The following is a 21,227-nucleotide window of genomic DNA, read 5'->3' on the forward strand; positions in this document are numbered from 1 at the left end:
TTTAGGTTGTTATTGTCTGTCCTCTAATGAGCTGGGAAGCTAATCTGCAGCTCAGAGACAGAAAGAACAGTTCACTTTCCCTTCTGCCCAGAGAGGCACGGCTCCCTCTGGCATGCTTCAAGCAGCTCTATGCCAGCCAGAAGCTGCTCACATAGGATGGCTGAGCTGGCAGAAAGTTTAGCCTATGTGTCACTGAGCTATCATCCCAGAGAGGCAAATACCTAAATGATCTCTGTTACTATATACAGCAAGGTAAAAGCAATTTCTCTCTCTATTGATAAGTACAGTGCAATTTAAGATCTGAAATATGGAGCATGCTAATGATGCTCGCCTGACTATTTTACCTTCTGCTCAAGGAGGGCCCGACGGAGGGATACCCTCTGTTCAAGATCACGCAGCTCCCGATCATGCTGGGCTTCTGCCTGCATCTTGATTTTACTCTGATATGCATTCAGCAGCTCCAATTCTTGCTGCAGCTGCATCTTCAAAACCTGGCACTCTGCTTCCTGTGCTTCATCCAAACGCAGCTGGGAGAGACAGACAATAGAGATGTTTCACTATGGGGTAACCACTCATGACACTCCGGGGGAGGACTGCGAGGAGGGGAAGAGAATGGGATGGGACTTTGTTTTCTTAGCAATACAATTGGTCTCTATTGTACTTCATTTCACTGAACAGAGGACCTATAGTGACAAAGGCTGGTGACAGCAAGCCCACAGCGCTGATGCAAGTGATGCTGATGAGCACTGGTGCCTCAGGAACCATGATCCATACTGCAGAGACCAAACTGCTGGAGGTGCTAACATCCACAGCTCTCCTCTTGCTAGAGGCAGAGAAGATCTCTTGCTCTGGTTCAACTGGATTAACCAATTACCTGTACGCAGGAGACTTAAGTCCATATCCCTGCCAATGCAGGACTTTGGGCGAAAAGAATATAATGACATAAACCTAAAAGCAATATGATACTGAACTTTTAACCTTCCCATACATAAATTGAATCAGCTACCTTGCCTCACAGTGTCAAATTTGTAGAGAGTGATGTGAGCAGGACGCAATATGCAAGAAGTGCAAAGAAAACTGCACATTCAGTTGTAGCAAGGACTCAAAGCATTGCTCATGTGGTCATTCCTTAAAGAAGGAATCTCTTAAAGAAGGAATCACAGAACTTTCACAACACTTTTAACATTATTTCAGATTTACAGTCAAAACTCTGGACTCCTCCATGACTCAATGAGCATCTTCCACCAGTGGGACATGCTTTGGTTGGTATCAACAAATCAAAACCTAGGTGACTTAAGACAGCAAGCTGCACATTATTTAACGATGCTCTAACAGGGACATTTATGTTGTCAAACTTCATGCAAAAGCAGTCCTCTGGCCACACAGATGCATCACTTTGCATCTCTGCAACAGCAGCTTCAACTTCAACCTGCCTGAAGGGGGTAATACCTCTTTCTTCTGCGTTTGAATGCTGCTTTTTAAATACAGAGGAATGACTGTGCTGGGTATGGCACATGTAGCAAGGAAGCAGATAGCCTGCTGTCAGGATACAGATTGGTTAAAATGCAAACATCCCTATTTGGCTGAGGAACCCTGGGTCCCTCGGAGGCGACTCACAGCTTGTGTAGAGAGCATTTCATTAATGCTGTGATCATACTGCTCAGCCAGGATAGCCAGCTTCCGGGTCTGCTCCTCCTTGAGCCGTTTGAGGACAGCTTTATGTTCACTCTTTGGCGTGGTCTCCAGCAGATGGTTTCTCAGTGCTTTGTACTGTCTGGTTTGGATCTTGCATGTATCCTGAAACTGCTTCTTTATCTGTAGTTCTTTTGACTGGAAAGATGGAGGGGACACAAACAAAGAAAAAAACAGCACGTTTCAAATGGGAGAAATATCCATTCAAATGGATATTTAGGATTACATTAAGGATATGAGTTCAAGAATCCACAAATGTATATTAACATCTACAGTGCAAGGAGGGAAGCAAAATACACAAGAGGCAATGACTATTGCTGCAGCTGCTTTGACACTGCTACTGTGCAAAACAATTACAATACAGACACTTTTATAACAAAGCTCCAGCCTAAATACAGCTGTCTCTGCACAAAGAGCCTCACATTTGTCACTGGACTGGATCCAGTCCTGGGTGTTGCTTTTCAAGAAAAGTTCTTGAGGGACAGGACTAATATTTATTAGCACCAAAAGCCATACTTACACATGACTGTGCTTGTATGGCACATATATATGAACAGCACTTGATGTTATGAAAGAAGCAAATCTGGTGCATGGGAAGGGACAGGGAAAAAGAGCAACGCTTTTTCCATTGAGGGTTTGATGAAGGTGAGATGTGTTCTAACCTTTGATATTACGAGCCTGGTTTTCATAAAGATACTCAAAAAATGGCTAGGGAAGATTAGACGCTTGAAGATGTATGCCACAAGCAACATTAGCATTGTGCTAGTCTAGCAAACAAAACGATTCCCCAGTCCCAACAGAGGCTTACTGGAGACTGAGTTCTCCCTTTGCACTTTGCTAGCATCTCTGTATTGTTTAGACGTAACTTTGATTGCACACAGGGCTGGGAGACATCAATCCTGGAAAAGGTATCTGGATCCAATTTTGCTGTATGACCGTGAGGACATTAACTATTTTTTTCTTTCACCTGCCTTACCTGCCTCCAGAGCAGCTTGTAAGGGTTAACATCTGCTAAGTGTTTTAAGACCCTAAAAAGAAGTTCTGGAGTTCCCCGTATCTTTCCACTGGAGGGCTGGCAGGGATACTTCTGAAGTAAGCAAAACCCAGAAGTGATGAGCAATGGTGGTTAACTGACAGATAGGCAAGTTCGCCATGGTAAGAAAAAACAAACAAACCCCTAAACCCCCACGTCAGGGCAGTCAGTATACACCCTGGGCCATTCCCACTCTCAGCCACCATGGTCAAATCCTGAAGCACTGGGGGCAGGAACAGAGCATAGGAACAGATTCCTGTGCCTTGAATAAGTTGGAAGAGCTCTGGGATTGCTCTGGGATCTGAACCAGCAAGGCAGATATAGATAGACAGAGATAGATAGATAGATAGATATGTGCATGTCTCCCGTCAGCTCCTCCACTGCCTGCTCCTGGCACTAACTCAAGGCTCAGCAGGGTAGGTGATAAGGCGCAGCACTTGTAGCTACCTAGAAAGATGCAGTGGGATCAGACAATATATCGAGCCCAATTTAGACATCAGCATGCTTTGCTGCATAAACCAACAATTCCACTTTGCTAACCTGACGCAGAAAACAGGACAAAGATGTGTTTCATTCAAACCAAAACATATATCATGGAGAGGAATACATTGCTTTTATCCTTTCTAAATTCATAGGAAGTTATCTTCCTCCAGGAAGCCTTTAAGGTTGTTTCTCCCTGCCCCTAAGGGAAGTGTCAGCAAGTTACACATTCCCATCAGGGACCTGGTCACAGCAAAACACTAGCAATCTATTTTGTCCTCACTTTCTGTGAAGTCTCGCTTGGACACCAGACTCTGTTTACAGGCTTCCAATCCAAAGGCTTTAACAACAGGAAACAGAAGGGAGGGGTAAGATTTCCAGTCAGACTTCTGACAAGATCATTTTGACCTAGTATTGTGAAATACCAGCAAGAGGGTATTTGCATCACAATTAACACACTTGAAATAATAACAGCAGTTTTCACTGAAGGGTGAATTCTAGTTATTGGTCCTTCTGCTGCTGTAATAGCGGCAACAGACGCTGACCGTTAAAAGTCTGCTTTCAGGACAAAGGACCTCACTAAATAACAAAGGGAAAGCCTGAAACGTGCCCTCTCGGGAAAACGTTGCTGAGGAGAGAAACTGAACAAATAGTCAAATTATCTAGTCAGAAGAATACTTGCCTGCATTAGTCAGACGCAAGAGAAGAGTTAATACTAGGGAACAGTCTCAATAAATAGAGGATTGCACTACAAACCCAACGGTTGTCCGGCAGGCTGCATTATTAGCACTGTGTGTACGCAAAGGTGCTGGATCGACAGCTCAAGCCTGAAATCCTTCACTAATCACAGAACAGCCACTTGCAAAGTGCAAGCCTTCCATGCTCCCTGCAAAACGCTCCAGCCCCGTCCTCGCTGGAAGAGTGAAGGGGTTGAAGAACCTGCAGAGGTGAGAGGGCAGCCAAGCCTCTGCAGCCCAGAGAGACTGCTAATCCTGCTGTCCCGACTGCCAGCAAGGGAACGAGAACGGACATGCTGCCCACTCGGGTTTGCACCACATCACATTGGAGAGGCAGAACTCATTCATGCTAATCTCAGAAGGATCAACCTAATACAGCTGCTTCAGTTTTATTCAGCTCAGAGTGCAGCGCAGCTTCCCTGTGAAGTCATCAGCTATTTATACACTATATCCTTGGAGATTCTCAACAGCGATCAGATGGTCCCTTGTTCTCACAAGCTAGGTTTTCACTATTTAATATTATTCTAATATTGACAAATAAGGTAATTTTTTTTTCTTGCTGAAGTTCTATTTTCAAGTTGGTTATTTTCTTTGCAAGAAGATAACTTGCAGGTGGTGAAAACTAAGTCAGATGGGAAATATCATGAAGAGGAAAGACCTAGAACAACAAAGAAACCCCGTGCTCAGTATGCCATACACTCATTTTGTTACTGGCACAGCTGAACACTGGGTGGAGAGAAGAAGTCTGCCTCCTCAAAGGAAATGTACCAGGCAGCTTTGTGAAAGGCCTTACACTCCCTTCTCAGACACTTCAGAATAAACCACTGGACTTCTTTGGATGAAGTGAAGGCTCTCACACTAAAAGCCTCAATTACAGAGGCCCTATAGTTCTGGTCAGCCACCACAGTTACAAGGGCAGTGCAAGAAACCCACCAGAGCACAACACAGCAAAGGTCAGTGCTAGAAGCTTCCCGAGGACACTGCAGTTGGCTGGTATCTCTCTCTCTTCCCCCCATACTTGCTAGCATACAGGCTTAATATAAAAAAAAAAAACCCAAAGCAAGGTGTGCTAGCCAAGACCGATAGTACAGTTCATTTTGATGCACACAGCAACGCAACGCTTTTGCTTTTTTTGTTGTTGTTTTTAAATGACACTGCTTCATTACAGAAAAATAGATTTTCTTTTTGTATATGAAGGGAGAAGATGATCAGAAAACAGTGTAGGGGGAAGAGGGGGAAAAAAAGGGCACTGCAAAGATTAAACGCATTTGAAATTACCACAAAAAGGAAGGCACGTTGCTGAGAACAATAGCTTTTCTAACAAAATGAGGGAATAGTGCTGCTATGGCCTGCCTACAATACACTGCAACCCTGATCACCACTGCTATGGTTCATACATAGGGTGCAATTGCAGCCCTACAAGCACCATGGCAGTTACAGAACTTGACAAATACAGTACTTTTTAAAAAAGGTATTAATTACAAAATGAGACACCTCTGCGAATTAACGAGCTTCAAAATACCTTGGACCTGCATCCACTGCAAATGAGAACTGAGCTGCAATGTACCACTTTTCCACCACCACCAGCAGCTCACGCCCAGCGCTCCTACATCACTTAGTACCTTCAGGCTCTTGGGCTGCTGCCGGACCTCCATGACGTGCTTACGCCTCAGCTCCCGCTCCCGGCGCTTGTTGTATTCCAGCTGGTTGGTGAGCTCGGTCTGGTGCTGGAGTCGGATCAGCTCACAGCGCATCTTCTGGATGGTACTGAGATGGCGGAACTCCAGCTCCTGCATGGACTCGTGCTGACGCAGCAGCATGGCGTGCTCCAGGTCCTTCTGTGTCTGCCTTTTGTTTAACTCCTAACAGGAGGACAGAAGGACTTATTAGATTCTTTGTACTTACTTGGATTTCCATTCACAACGTGACATTTCACTTTGTTCACAAGGGCATTTCCCTCTTTCCAAGGCATTTGAGGACAGAGCACAGAGTTTCTACATCTTATCAGAAGCAGACAGCACTGCCACCGGTAATTTTTCCTTCCTCATTTCACTTTTCTTCTTCCTGTTCTAGATGCTCAACAGGATTCACAGTAAGCATTTTCTAGAAAGGACTGTAACTGTTGTGTCTGTTGACTTTTTGGATCTAACAATTCTCCCACAATAGGGCACTAACCTGAACATTTGATACCGCATGATCCCCTAAATGCCACAGGAATTACCAGATGGCATTGCAAAACATATTGAATCATTATTTTACCAAAAAACTTCAGATGTGGTAATTAACACTTCAGTGACGTTGGAGCTGGATGGCAGGTGGCCCTGAGAGATACACTTCACACAGGTGGTTCCAGGTCTCATCTCTGCTTATTCTCTTACCTCCCGAACCAGGTCCTGCTCCAGATTATGGCGGCCAAGGAGCATCCGTCTCTTAAAGCGGCGACACTCCAGCTCCAAGTACTGCCTCTGACGCCGCAGTAAGTTGGCTTCTTCCTCTGCCTGGAAATGCTGGATGTTCTCCTTCTGCTTTGAGAGCCACTCCTGCTTCTCCTTCTTTGGAGTGCTCTGGTTTTCATTCAGCTCCTGATAACAGCAAGATAAGTAATTGTGGAATAGTCACATTAAGCTCCTTGGCCCTGAACAACTGGACAGACCTGCCTAATAAACTACGTTTCAGACAAAGCCGCTCCACCTTGCCTTCTCACGGCCAGTACCATCCCAGCCTCTGCAAAAACGCAACATAGTGCATATCTAAGGGAACACCAGGAGACAATTCACAGTGGAGCAAATTTAACTACAACTTTTTTTTGCATTGGCCATTTTAACTCATCAAAATGATGGTTCACGTCCACAGTTTCCAGACATATATATTAGCTCAAAACATAAAAATGATGGTTTGCCACTGAAAACAAAGATAGTTGGAGGTCCTGCCATTCTGCCTGACAAATGTTTTTACAGGCTCCCAAAGGAATGAGAGGAGAAGGAAAGCGTTGTCATCCTATCTCATCTACAAACGTTGTTCATACAGAACTCCAGCCACATGAAGCACATCAGAAAATTTGTGTCTTGCTTGATCAGAACACATACACGTTTTATAAGTAACTCATCAAGGCAGGGCTGCTCACTGAGACTCCATAACTTACAAAAACAATATAAAGAAGTTCACAGGTGAAACATAAGGCCACAGTTTCCACATTTGTATTAAGTTCAATATATAGCTTGAAGCATCTTTGGCAAAAGACTCTGCTTGCTTGAATTGCATACTAGAGGTGCCCATACAGTAACTAGACTTGCCGTGATACATTTCAACTTAAGTATGAGACAGAACTCCTCAGTGTTTCTTGGTGCTCTGTGATCTACTGCCCACTTAGAAAAAGATTCTATGTTATTATAAAGAGCCCATGCTACTATAGTTTTTCTCAGATCTTTCTTGGCTCTGCTGCTCTTTAGCCTTTTTTTCTCCTGGGAAATGTCTATGTTTGGGAATATTCCCCTTTGGAGCAAGCTCCAAAGTTGCGTCACACAAGTTGATGGTTGAGCACTAAATGGCTCTTTCAAAAAAATTATTTATAGTGCTTACGGTTTCAGCCACTCCACAAAAAGAATCAGGAAGTTTGATTCTACAGTTTCTCTGCATTTCACAAAGGTCATGATTTTCAGTACAATACAGTGATTATTAAACTATTACACAGCTTTCTCCATTAAAATTAAATAGTGTTTTACAGATATTTTCATTAAAAAAAAATCTGCAGATCATCTTTACTGCTCTGTTTTCTTGCTGCTGCTACAGAAATATCATTTAAGTGATAAGAAACTTCACTAACTGCTGCAGTGTATGGTCAATATCTGCAGCAACAAGGTATGAGAAGAATGCTCATGACCTTTCTTAAATGACCTTTTTTCATTCCTTAGGATTGCCAAATTTGCATGTTTCTGGCTAAAAAGTAATATTAAACAATGGAGACGTTTGTACTTTCACTAGATAAACATATAGGTGCCAATATATAAATAAACCCTCTCACTCTAAGGTCAAAGATATGAAACAAATACAGTATGCACAGGACTGCTCATGAAATGCAGAACTTGCTGCAATCCAGCAAAAGATCTCTTGCGCACAGTGGCACTTTTATTTCTGAATGTTCACCACTCTCGCACTGTATCGCACACTGTACTATATTCACATTTCTCATTACAGATGAGTTACCTCTTTCAGCTGCTCTTTACGGAGTTTATATTCTCTCTTCTGGGACTCCAGGAAACTGTTCAATTCTTTTTTCTGTTGGGCCTGAATATGCTGTTGAAACTTCTTTTCTTCATTGGCCATCACTTTAGCCTACAGCAAATCCAGCAGCAAATCAGTTTGAGTCCCGAAGGATTACAGCTCACATTTCATTTCATCCCCAAGACCAAGAACTCATGGTACAGTCACCACGATACTCACCATGCCTCTGAGTAAGCGCGAGCCTCAGGAGCTTGCCCTCACCCTCTTCTCATTCCACCCCCACATCAACGCACCCAGCAAGAGTCCTTTTTCAGTGCCTCATTTCCTCAGCCCTATTGTTCAGATAGTCTTGTCTAACAAAGTCAACACCTTATGATAAACTATATCCTTAGCCCTCCACCGAGAGATCCAAGATGAACAAAGAATCAATAATAATCGCTGTAGGCGGCACCACTTCATTATCAATTATTTAAAAGCATAAAAATCCCCATATCCATAAGCAACTAGACGGTGAACATTTAAGCGCAGCTGGCACATTTCTCTGCAGGCTAATCTGCCTCCGTAACACTTGATGGCAGTCAGTTATTGACAGCATATACATGGCAAAAGAAAGGAAAACCCTTACAGTATTTTTTCTGGGGTCAGTATACTATCATTTAGTATAATGCACTGCGATGAAGGACATACCTTTCCTCTAGTTACATAAACCCCTTAGTGTAAGGAGGTGATGTATTAGCCTTTTTCTAATTAGCAATTTGCTTGGCTCCTGAAAACAGACATGTAAGAGACTACAATGTCATCTCTCCATCAGTATGGGGAAGTGGACAATTCAATGTAATTAACAAATATAGACTGGTCTGCTAAACCGTAATCTCCTACCTCTTTTTCCATGGCTGCTTGGTGCTTTTTAATTAGCTTCTCCATTTCTGCAGCAAAATTGTTACGCTGTGTTTCAAGATCTTTGTCCAACCTGAGGCGATGCTCGTCCATCTCTGCCTTCAGTTTATTCTCTAATGCCATCAGTTGCTTCTGGTGTTGCCGTCTCATACGTTTATAGCCAGACATCTGCTCTCGGAGTTCAGAGTCTTGTTCATGTTCCTGCATTTGCCTTGTCACCTAGGAAGATAACCACATCGGGCCAAAGTAAGTTAATGCTTCTTAATCTGCTTTTCGGCAGTCTTCAAACCACAGAAGAAAACTACTCAGTAAAGAAATATGATTTTGTTATAAAGAAAAGCACACATGCTAATGGCAGCAGAGCAGATTAACAACTGAATTCTGCTGTAGAAGATAAGCTCACATGTGCTCCAGCAGAAAAACTGTATAATTGTTATAAGGTTTGTATTCCATGTCTTTTTAGCCCACTGCAATATGAGTGTGTGTGTATACACACACACAAATATACATAATATGCATATGAAAATAAAAGCCAGCTTATTACTACAAATGATTTCCTGCATCCTGCTAGGCATATTGATTTTGAAAATATCTAATATACACAAATTACATTTGCTCAGGTGTCACATTTAAGCTTTTATTAACTTACATTAAACTATTTCAGTGATAATACTTCAGTCAATGAGGATAGCTTACATTCTGACGAAACCCTAACAGCTCTACGTAGTTTCACAGTGCTATGTTCAAAGGCATCCCTTCCTATACAACTTCATCAAAATAAAAACCTTAACGTACCAGCGACGCTGTGCGTATAGTAGCAAAGTGCTCTCGGTTGCGATAATGAGACTTGTGGCGAGATACTTGGGGAGGAGACTGGGGTTCTGACGCCCTTGTTCGAGGATCCGATTCCTCTCTGTAGTTTTCTTCCTCCTTATCAGCAAATATTAACGTGAGAGAATAAAGAGAATCTGTGTTACTAAAGATTTTTATTTTGGTCTGGTTCAAGAGACATTTAAAAGGAAGAAAAAACATTTTACATTCAGCAGCCCTGAAAGATCCTCCTGCCAATAAGTTGGATGAGGGAATATACTGCAACAAGAGCTCTGATCTAGGATCCTTGCTTTTGGAAATTACATTGCACATTTTTATTACTAGGAGGAAAATTACTAATTAAAGCTGAAAATGAGAAAAATAAATGGAAAACTGAAAATTGAGTTAAACAGTTTACTTCAACAAAACATAAAAGCTATAAAGTAGATTATATCAAGTCTGAAAGACAAAACCAACATCTTTGTAACACTGAAAGACAGGGTAAGATTTTCATTACACCCACTACAGAAATACCTCAAAGCAAGTTTTTAAATTTGCCGTGGTGTATTCCACATTCTTGTTTTGAGTTTGTCATTCATCAGCGAGCGATTAGTAGTTAGATTTGATATACTAACTAACTCCCGGAGAAAATACCTGCATCTTTGTTGCATATCTGGGCAAAGAACAAAACATTCTAACCACACCTATCATTAGCTAGGGAAACGTTACTGCTTTGAGAAAAGGTGTGATAAGCCCTCCATAGCAAGAGCAGCATGGTTCAGAGAGATGCTCCCCAGTTTTATCCTTCATCGTGCAGAGGTAAAGCACGGGAAGGGGTTTCACAGCTTGCCATGGCCCGAGTGCTGCATTTCGTTTTCTGTGCATCTTTGTTCATTAACCAAATATTCAAGTCAAGTGCTGGGAAGCTGGGTGCTTCAGGAACAGATTTCAACCACTGCTGTGGGTCTTGTATTTAAGAATTCACTAACTAGGAGGTAAAAAGGGGAAACTCTCACATCCTTTTGTCCCATGAAGCAGTGCTCTGCAATTTAAGGGCACTAAATAAACCTATTCACAACCTGTTGTTCCAAGTCCTCACGGTATTGTTTTGAAACAATTCAGTTAGTAAAATAATTCTTAGTGAATCAACAGAAATAAATTATCTTCATAGCAACCTTCCAAAGTTTCCAGCGCACGTTATTATATTGGGACACAATACTAGAACCTGCAGATAGTGATTTAGCATAGGAAGCACTCGACTTTTTGTCATTGTACCAACCAAATCCTCTCCCACTTTACACCTTCAAAGTTATCCAGGCAAAAATCCAATGCTTACCGGTTTTAAATGAATGACAGAGCTATTTGACATCACGGTGTGGTCCCCCTCCATCATATCCAGCTCGCTCTTATCATCCGAGGCATCTGGAAGACTGTTAACACTACTGCTTTGGCTACTGGCACTGATAGACATACTAGGAATGGACTGATTACTTCCGACACTATTCACTGTTCCTGTCCTGCCGACACCGTGATCTTGTTCCTAGGAGAAAGGAATTATTAAGAAAATCCAAATCCATCGCAGTTGTATCTATGGACATTGCCAAATTAAATGTTCGTTCCATTCCTTTCTAAAGGCATCTACCTGCCACGTCATGGCAGTTCCCACCCTCCAGGCATTGCCATGAAACATTTCTCTCGTGGGATGCTGGGGAAAGAATCAACCTTGTCAAGATTAACTGGCTGATGTCAGATTCTTTTCAACAGCAAGCCTGTTAACAAGCTGAATTCTATCATGGATCAGCAACAGTGTGTCACCAGAAACTGTTCTGACACCAGCATCATCTAAGTGCTCAGCTGGGACCCTGCACCTCGCACAGTTCCTTTCCGTACATGAGAATGCTGCAATTCAGAGAGTCTCCATTTCTGCATGGCGACTGCAGCATGCAACCCAAAAAAGACAAATTCATTTCCTTGATGACTTCTTCCTTTTTTTTTTTCCCTTTTTTTTTTTTTTAAATCAAGTACACATTTCTATGTCTTAGGCTCGGAACAACATTCTCCAGACAAAACTAGATGACTGTCAAGGGCCTTGTATACACGGTCAAAATAAAGGTTAACTGCAGTTGCTGAAAGAGTCCTCATGATGCCTTATAGACAGGCAAAGAAAGCTAGGATTTACAGAACTGGAAGCTAACTGTTCAAGCATGAACATACGGCATAGCTTCCTGCCAGCACTAGGCATCTACCCTGTTTGTCCTTGTTTGTGCCTTGAGGTAGCTTTATTCCAGGAACAGAGAAGAAGATGGAGTTTACAGCCAGGTGTGTAAACAGCCTCCATTTGTTTTAGCAATATCTGAGTTGTGGTTATTTAAATGACAGCATCATTCTCTGGTTCAGTGATGAAATCCAAAGTTTCTCTCACCTCCTCCTCCTCCTGTGTTTCGACTGCAGGGCCATTGTGCGCCTCCTGGAAGAGGAGCTTCTTCATTTTACGATACTGCAGGTTGTCCAGTTCTCTCACTGCATCCTTTGTTCTCTGAATCAAGTCTATTAACACTGTTTCGGGCCGCTCCCGAAGAACAAACATGTGCTGTAGAACACACAAATAGGTGAGTGACCTCTTACATCTCCAGCACACATGCTTTGAGGATACAATTACGAGCTCTAGTTGGGTTTTTTAGCCCTCTTCCCTGCACAGGAGAACACCTTCACAGCCTACACTGGCACTATTTTTAGACTTCATGATCCAGATAGATTTCAGAATGATTGCTTTCTGATGGGAGACGTCCACGAAAAAGTAAAGATGTAAAAAAAAACAACCCAGAAATGGTATGTCACATACCATGAAAACAGGCTCAGTTTAAACCTAGACTTCTTTGGATGTTGGGATAGAGACGTTATCTACTTGTGGTTTAGAGGGGGAAGACCAGCAAATAACATAAGTGCTAACGGTGTTAGACTGGTTAAGTATCTCTAACCAAATGTTAATTAACTCATCAGCTAACTCTCACTATAAAACCCTTTTCCTTGTTTAGAAAAGCTTGAGAATCAAATATTCGGCATACAGCTCTGAGACATAAAATAGGCTGTGAACCTTCAAGCCCGGCCCTAGAACAGTGAGCCGTGTTATGCTCTTTTTTTTTTTTTAAATATTCGCTGCATTTCACTGCAAAGGTGGCTACATTTAGCCAATAGGTAAAACAAGTCCTGTCTGCGTATGTCAGAAGCAGCTTTTGCAGTCTCCAGATTAAATGTGCTGTGCAAGCATGAGTCATTAACACCACCGCTAGTTTCATTTTGTTCCTTTGGAGAACTGCGCTGCCATTTCCAACATGTCACATTCCCTACCTGTCCCTGTACAGCGGCACGCAGCTGTTTCAGACTATAAATATGGAAGGAATACATTCACTAACATTTAATTTCCATCAATGTTCTCTTTAATTGCAGTGCATTGCTCAAAATAAAACCGATCTGCAGAATTCTGAAATGGCAGGACTACACACCCACACCGAAACCTTTACTGGATAATTGCATTTACTTTCTGAATACACAGTTTTTAAAGAGGCAAAAGTCCTCAGAACCATTTTAGTAAAAACATGCAAATAGGTGATGATAAAACCTTCATAAATAGCATCCATTTCCCTGCAATGCAAAATTTTGGAAAACCGCTGTTTAGCAGAAACATGGCTGGGATAAAAAAAAAAACCAAAATAACATCACGAGCACTGTAAAGAGAATGACAAGTTAGCAAAATTCTGAATGCCACCTGATGCCACAAAGGAAATCCATCAAAGTCACACTTACAATAAAGCAGCTCTATCATCTAACTTCTATGTGAGTTGCGTTCACTTAGGAACACGTCAGCTTTTTGCAACAATCTACCACATTGGCTTTGTTTCCAGACTAGAGCAAGGAAAACCAAGTATCTGCAGCATACAGGAGCACGAATGGAGAAAAAAAAGCTAAGAAATAAAGCAGAAAACCTGCAGACGGCTGAGGTTTATTCATGTTAAGGAAAAGTATGGGGAAGAAAAACTGCTTTCCTCTGCCCCCTTCCCCCCAGGGATACTACTAGAACAGCGGATTTCAGTTCTACGTGTAAAGCACATAGGAGATGGGAGAGGATAAAAAGCCTTTAGGAATATATATAGCATAGAATAAAGAGGGAAGTAGCGAAAGGTATTTGTTAACTAAATGCATGGCAGCTCTGTCAGGATTAATTATAATCACTGGAAAGAGAGACTGAGCTTAAGAAACTGTAACTCTCGACAAGTCGATGGTCATCCAGTGTCACTTGCTGGGGTGTCCTTTTATGATGAGAACAAGGCTGGCTTGGAAAGTCACCCGGGGAACTGCCCGAGACACTGCAAAGGGGCAGTAAAGCTAGGACTGCCAGCTCGGTACACTCCACAGCACCCTCAGCTCAAAGGTATTAGGGACAACGGACAGAGAGAGCATCGTTGACCATAACCTAGTACGGTAGGTGAGACAGAAGAGTGTCACAGGGCATGGCCCCTTTTTAATACCATGTGGAAAACAAAAAGGACAAGCGAGCCAACCTTCAGAAGCTCCTCTGATGTAGGCCTGTCTTGAGGAATTTTCTGGAGGCAAGAATCTACGAAGTTTCGAAAATAATCAGACCTGTGGCAAGGAAAGAGAAAAAAAAACAAAAAAACATCTGAGTTAACTACCCAGTTTAATTTTCAAAGCTCATTAAGGAATCAAGACATTCACATTTGGGCACTGCTAGTAGAAAGAGTGGGGAGAAACCACACAGGCCCAGTACTTCATACTACAGCCTCTGACATCCCTAGCCAAGCCAAAGCCCACCGCTATTAGTAAGTAGATCCCTTTAACCTCAGCTTCCAGTCAAAATGTTTCAGCTTAAGAATGCAAAAATACGGGGCAATTCAAGAGGAAGGGAAGTTCTGTATAAAGACGGACAGCCACACATCTCAGTGTGAGCATCAATCCTGTCAAATTCTATATTGCACAAACTCTTCAAGGTCTAATCAGAGCCCCTGCCCTGTTTCACCTCTGTGCGCAGGTATTTCATCCGCAAATTGTATTAATACACAATTCCTGAAATGCCTTTGGCCCCTCAGACACAACTTCTACACTACTGTGCAATCCATCACAAGTTAAGTCTTAAGGTCATGATTTGTTCAGTAACATCCCTCCCTCCGTAAGCTAAAATTCTGTATTTTGCCCTTTCTGCCTTTGAACACAGGTTTTCAGAAGGGCAGGATTATACCCTCAAAACAGCAGCACACCAGTTGTACAGGTTTTGTTTCTTTCCTCCCTCACCGCTTCCCCCCCTCCCATCATGTAATGGGGTTTTTTGCTACTGCAATTTTTCAGTAAATTAAATTATTGCATTTTTTGGTCAGAAAAATGCATAAAATTAGTTGAACGTTTTGTCAAGCACCAGGGTGTGAAATAGCCTAACCAGAAAATCTCAAAAGCAGAAAAAAATTTATAAAAGTATGGCACAATGTACTTTGTTAGAGGCCTAGAACTATGGCTCAGAAAAACATAATTAGGAAGTTTTTAACTTTTGAAATTAGTTTACTGTGTTTGCTGTTTCAAATGACAGTTGCTGAGGCTGGGAGGCACAAAACGTTACTACTGTGCTTTATTCTTCCGAAGTTTATGCAACAGACACTTGCCGCACACAAGCAGTGTCTTCATCTTGCAAAGCAATACTTCAACAAAACAAGATTTAGGAATTGACAGTGTGGTTTGTGATTAAAAAACACTAAAAACCACATTTTTGGCTAGCCTAGGAGCTTCAAAAGCTCACTGACCCATGAACTGAATTTTTACAGGATCTTATGTTCTTCCAGCAGCATGTCTTGTTTCCACTACATTCTAGAGTCTAAAATGCATATTTAGTAATTGGTCAATTTTGTATATGAAATGTATAGTGAACCTAATACGAACCTTCCAGCTCGCATCCTCCCAACAGGAATCTAGCCATTTCAAGAACTCAGCAAGACAAAGCACTCCATTTACGACAATTATCTACAACATTCCTCCCTCAGTAATACTTACCATTCATTAGACTGTAGTGTAGGGGATTCATTCTGCGCTATGTGATATAAGGCACTCATTGCGTTCATATTAAACAAAGGAGGCTTCCTTTCCGCTACACACAAAAGAAAATAATTTTTATATAGGGGGATAGTCTCATGTTTTTGCTCTTTTTTAGTTTACATCCCTTTAAAAAGAAAACCACATCAGCAGAATCACTATTGCCTGAACACGGAACCCCAAACCAACCCTACCCTGCAATCAGACAGATATGTTGGCATATGTCCTATACCACTGCAGAAGATGAAAGCACTTTGAAGATCAAATGCCTTGTCCTCTCAAGCTTTTAAATTATGTGGTTTATCATAGCTGAGTTCTCTGACTCATTTTAATGTACTAAAATAGGAGTAAGTTAACAGTAAGCTCTATACTCGGTGTTTAGCCACTAAGCATTCTTGGTTTCATGCCCCCCCCCCCCTTTTTTTTTTAAGCTACAGTTGCTAAAAAGCTAACAAATATTTAATTCTAGCAGGACAGCAGTGATGAAGAAAAGGCTGGTTACAAGAACCATCAAATCACACTGAACTGACTAAGCACATGGGCAGGAAGTCAGTAACAGGCCAACTCTTTATACTATTTTGAGAGTTGCATTCTCTTTGGCTCTCCTCTCTCTTTCAAGCTTGTGTTACTCTTATAGATTGACACAGCATGAAAGCTTAATGAGGAAGGAGATGATCTCACTGTAACAACAAAATTGAAGCTTCATCAGAATGTTTATGGCGTAAACCTATAAAGCTCAGCCTCGCCATAAACATTCCAGAGAAGCTGGTCAGGCCACGAGGATGTTCCTACACTAGTAGGACTAGTAATGTAACAGAAAACTCTCCTTCCTGAAAAAAACAAACAAGGAAAAATAATGCTAGTTTTCTTATTCTGCTTTTTTATTTCGAGCCAAATAGTAGCAGTAAGCTATGCATCAGAGATCACTGTTCAGTCATTGCTATCAGAGGACGGACTAAGCCCTGCAAATTCCTCAGAATGGGTAAACTGAGGAGTTAAGCCCTTCCTCAAATGCAGCACTTTACCTTCTCTAATCTGTCAGATAACCAGTTGCTGCTATCAAGGATCAGACTGATTATCCATTAAGCTATTTTAACTGACCCCTTAAACTATTTTAACTGACTGTTCTCTCTTTATTCTCTTAACTCACCTGAATAAAATAAAAATCTTCAGGAAACACCGAAACTGAGCCTTCAATGAGGCCATTTCTAAGACTAAGTAATAGCTTGAGAAGACTATGAGATGTTTCATTTTTCTGCCTTCTTCCCATGCTTATTCAAACCAACACAAGTGAGATAACCACACTGACCCAGCCTACAACGCTCTACCGTCCTGACCTAGTCTCACCTCCCACCACGCTAGAAGCCATAGATGAAGACTAACGCTTCATATTGCAAAAAGGCAGCATGCAGGAAGGCACCCGGGGGTGTGGTGGCCATGAGCTCACTGCATTCCTGGAGCGCTGCAGCCAGCCAAGTCTCCTTACTCCACTCGGAGCAGGATTCTGTCATGACAGTCACACCCCTTCAACTTGCTTTATATTGGCAACCAAAAAAATCTCTGCTCTGAAGAAAGAATCTACTTCACGTCCTGGAAGAAAATGAAGTTGACAGTTTGGAATGCCAGACAGCATTTTTAGCTAAACTGTGCAGTTCACATGGATTAGCGTGTTCCTGAGAGCTCTCACTGCCCAGCCAGGCTGCGCCTCCACTGAGGTCAGAGTACGAGCAAGGCGATCTGACAAGGACGGTACGCCAGCCTCAGGTGCAATGACCAGCACTGAACCTCACCATCCCAAGAAAAACTTACAGCTAAGTGCCTCTGCAGAGCTGCATCCTGACTAAAACCTGAGTAGTGCTGTGCACGGTGGTGTGCTTCAGCAAGTGTATTTTTGTTTCAAGAAAATACTACACGTTAAATTTAAATAGTATGCCACACTAACATAGTCCTTTTAAACTGACGTTCTGTGTTAAGGGGTCTGTTCTAATGGCAATGCCATCATTTCTTTGGGTTTTGGCTTACGGTTACCACTTCAAAACTGGATTATTCCATACGTTGGGTTTTTTGTTGTTTTTTTTTTTTTTTAAAGAGATTTTCCAGCCAAATCTATTCACAAGTGACAACATACACCAAATATAGCTTTGAAGCTGTCCGCTTATCCAAAACTTCGATATTGCAGGACTTGTTAATCTTAAATTTTCATGCAAACAATATCAACTCGTATCATTAAATATATTTTCACACTGGTACTTTTAAGAGTTCATTTCTAAAGCTGTTCAGCAAATAGACTTTTTCAGTTCAAAAGTTAACTGCCTCTCCCACAGAATATGAACACCTTTAGTGATATAGCTTGGCTATTTTCTTTGTCTATATAACTCTTTCTTTGGGTAAGGAAAACAACAGTTCAATAAACATCAAATTGGAGACTTGGTCTTGAATTCTAGAGAGCACATTTAGCTCTTTTCTATAAAACTCAAGTCCCAGAGAAACCAGGACGAGGAAGGAAGCATAGATCTTCTGCGCTGTGATTCCACTGAATATGTTCTAGGTATTAAATAACTACATTTTATAATTTTTCAAAGAAAATAACTTACCTAACTCAATACAGGTAATTCCAAGAGACCAAACATCTACTTTGCCATCATACTGCCCTTCATCCATGGCTAAAATCACTTCTGGGGCCATCCTAAAATAGGAAATTGGTGCTCATAAAATTCTGGGCAATGGAACACATTATTATCATCAGTATTTCAATGGAAGAGGCTGTCTCACTAATTTCAGCTACTGTAAACAAATCATTCCCCAAGGTATCAGGCATGAACATGGGATACTGGGAACAAAGACCAGGCACCCCCACTAGTACAAGCCCGCAGAGAGGCTGCGCAATGTTCTCCTGTGCTTTGCCCAGCTCTCCCTTTATGAGTATCACCACCTTCTCGCCCTCCCACATTTCCAATAGTTTAGCTGGCTGGCCAACTCTGGTGACATAGTTACAGCATGCAGTTGTGTGAACACCACAGATTAGGTGTAAGAGATCAAAAGCATACAAGGGATCTGCAAAGGGTTTTGTTCAATGAACCTGGCCTTTCCTATGAAAGAAAAAACACTTCAGTTATTTCAACAACCAGATGTGGTGAGAATATACGAATTGTTAAAACCACTGGGGGGGAGTGATTAAAATATATTACAGATGATTCAATCCCACCTCTACCACTTCAAGTCAGCGTAAGTAGAACAACAAAATATTACTTTTTGTGAGCTACAAATACAAGGATTCACAATTTCTTGAAGTCAGAGCCTACTTACTATTTAAATTTTTTTTTTTTTTTGCAAAGTACATTTTATCACTACCACAACGGGAAGATTACAAAGCTAGCTCCAATAAAGTCCAAGTACATTAAATACCCAATAAATGATCCTTTTACTTCACAAAGCCAGAAATGCGTAAAACTCTTGGCTTACCAATATGGCGTCCCCACAAATGAGTTGGCAGGAGATGCTATGGAAGCAGACCCAAAGTCAGCAAGTTTCACCTGTCCTGGCTCTGTCAGCAGGATGTTTCCTGCCTTGATATCTCTGGTTATAGAATACAAGTGTCAGTATTATTTCCCTCCGAAAAAGAACACCTTCTATAGGACAGAGAACAAAACACGCCAGTATTCATTCTCATGTTCAAGCTGCAGAATACCCGCGTTTCCTCCAAATACAAAATCTTTAACCTTTAGGTTAATTGCTTAACATGGCCCTTGATCTTGGAATCTAGTTTGTCTTAAAAATCAACTGAAAATGGCACACCTGGATAAGCTTCACATACAGTTCAGCAAAACCTTCTGAGCCAACTACGTCCTTTATAAATGTTTTTCAGAAAGTCCTAATAATGTAACTATTCAAATTGTTCCATCCAACTAAAATGCAGCACGTACTCCAAACACAAAGAACATTTGCATCCCATACTTACTGTGTGCTTCTCAACCTGTGTGTTCATGTAAAACTAATTTTTCAATTTCAAGTATTAGCGCTCCCCCCCCGCCCCAGCAATCTTTGCCTTGCAGTTGCTACAAGCTATTTAGGTGAACTCAGCCTGCATGGCTATTCGCTGCTTCAGGGAACAATCAGCATCGTATCAAGTATTGAAAAGCTTAGCAGATTCAAAGCAATTCTGCAGAAATTATGACCACCAGCTGTAAGAGATAGTGCATAAGGAGATACATAGCTTGCTAGTATTTGGCCACTACAAATCACTAGTCTGGGAGCATACGGACAGTGCAAAAAGAAACTCCCTGCTTACAAATATTTAATTTGGGATGAAGGGGATACAATCAACGAAGTAAATTACCTGTAAGTGTGTGAGACAGCAAAAGTATAACCACTTACCTATGGATCATATTGTGAGAATGCAAGTATGCTAATCCCTGGAGAGCACCATGGGTAATTGCTGCTATTTCCACTTCTTGCAATGGCTTTTTATGAACTTAAGGAAAGAATGTATTTGAAATTTAATATTAAAGAAAACAATGCAGTTTGCAGCATGCAAATGAGTACTGTTGACAATGTAAACAGAGAGAAAATACTAAAACTTCATTTTTACTAGGTTCAGTATGAGAAGTAAACGTAAAAATAGCTCACAGCATAGAGTACATTCTATAATCAGATGTAATCTTCTAACTGTAAAACAGCAGCTATTTACTATCAAAAAGAGACCACTTTGCAACCATAAACTACATTCCTGTCAGTTCTGTGACCATTCTCCCAAATACCTGTTTGAGACTCAATATCCAATTTTCCATTAATGAAGCTAAATCCCAAACCCTAGAACTTTACGACCATTCACACATGAATAAATAAACTGTAGCAATACAGATGACTCTCTGGCAGCTCAGTCTTTTGTCCTGAAACGCTTCTGGCAAAGAAAGGAGATGAACAACTTACTGGCCACACATCTATCTTCAAAGAAAGTTCACTTCAAGAAGCCTGATAGAAAAATGACCATTTAACAAAAGACCTCATCAAGGAAATCCTAATACTGCTGCAGTGCTATTTAGTCAACAGGCCTACAGTTGTTAGTAAGCATTAGGATCAACAGCAAAGGTTTTCAGAAATAAATCTTGAACTATCGTGACAGGAGAACCTAAAACTCAGAAGAAAATAAATAGCTGACCGACAACTTTAAAATAATATGAACCAAGGAGAAACTAGGCACCTAGGAAAGCCAATATTCTATGGAAAAACCATTACAGCCATGCAAGAATTTGAAAAACTGCAAC

At 41.4% G+C, this 21,227-nt stretch overlaps 1 protein-coding gene across 1 annotated transcript in view; it reads right to left on the reverse strand.

Moving 5' to 3' along the window:
* TAOK1 (TAO kinase 1) overlaps positions 1–21,227 on the reverse strand; it is a 35,950-nt gene that overhangs the window by 5,550 nt on the left and 9,173 nt on the right. The window contains exons 5-18 of the mRNA XM_009324713.1: positions 20,338–20,434; positions 19,426–19,539; positions 18,558–18,649; positions 15,925–16,018; positions 14,430–14,511; positions 12,293–12,460; positions 11,207–11,410; positions 9,856–9,990; positions 9,043–9,279; positions 8,146–8,274; positions 6,321–6,524; positions 5,565–5,804; positions 1,618–1,830; positions 345–527 (exon numbers count right to left, since the gene is read on the reverse strand). Coding sequence (XP_009322988.1) covers positions 345–527; positions 1,618–1,830; positions 5,565–5,804; positions 6,321–6,524; positions 8,146–8,274; positions 9,043–9,279; positions 9,856–9,990; positions 11,207–11,410; positions 12,293–12,460; positions 14,430–14,511; positions 15,925–16,018; positions 18,558–18,649; positions 19,426–19,539; positions 20,338–20,434 — 2,192 coding nt within the window. The remainder of the gene's footprint in view (positions 1–344; positions 528–1,617; positions 1,831–5,564; positions 5,805–6,320; positions 6,525–8,145; positions 8,275–9,042; positions 9,280–9,855; positions 9,991–11,206; positions 11,411–12,292; positions 12,461–14,429; positions 14,512–15,924; positions 16,019–18,557; positions 18,650–19,425; positions 19,540–20,337; positions 20,435–21,227) is intronic.

This window comes from Pygoscelis adeliae, unplaced genomic scaffold (genome assembly GCF_000699105.1).
Source record: "Pygoscelis adeliae isolate BGI_AS28 unplaced genomic scaffold, ASM69910v1 Scaffold580, whole genome shotgun sequence".
In the NCBI taxonomy this organism is placed as follows: domain Eukaryota; kingdom Metazoa; phylum Chordata; class Aves; order Sphenisciformes; family Spheniscidae; genus Pygoscelis; species Pygoscelis adeliae.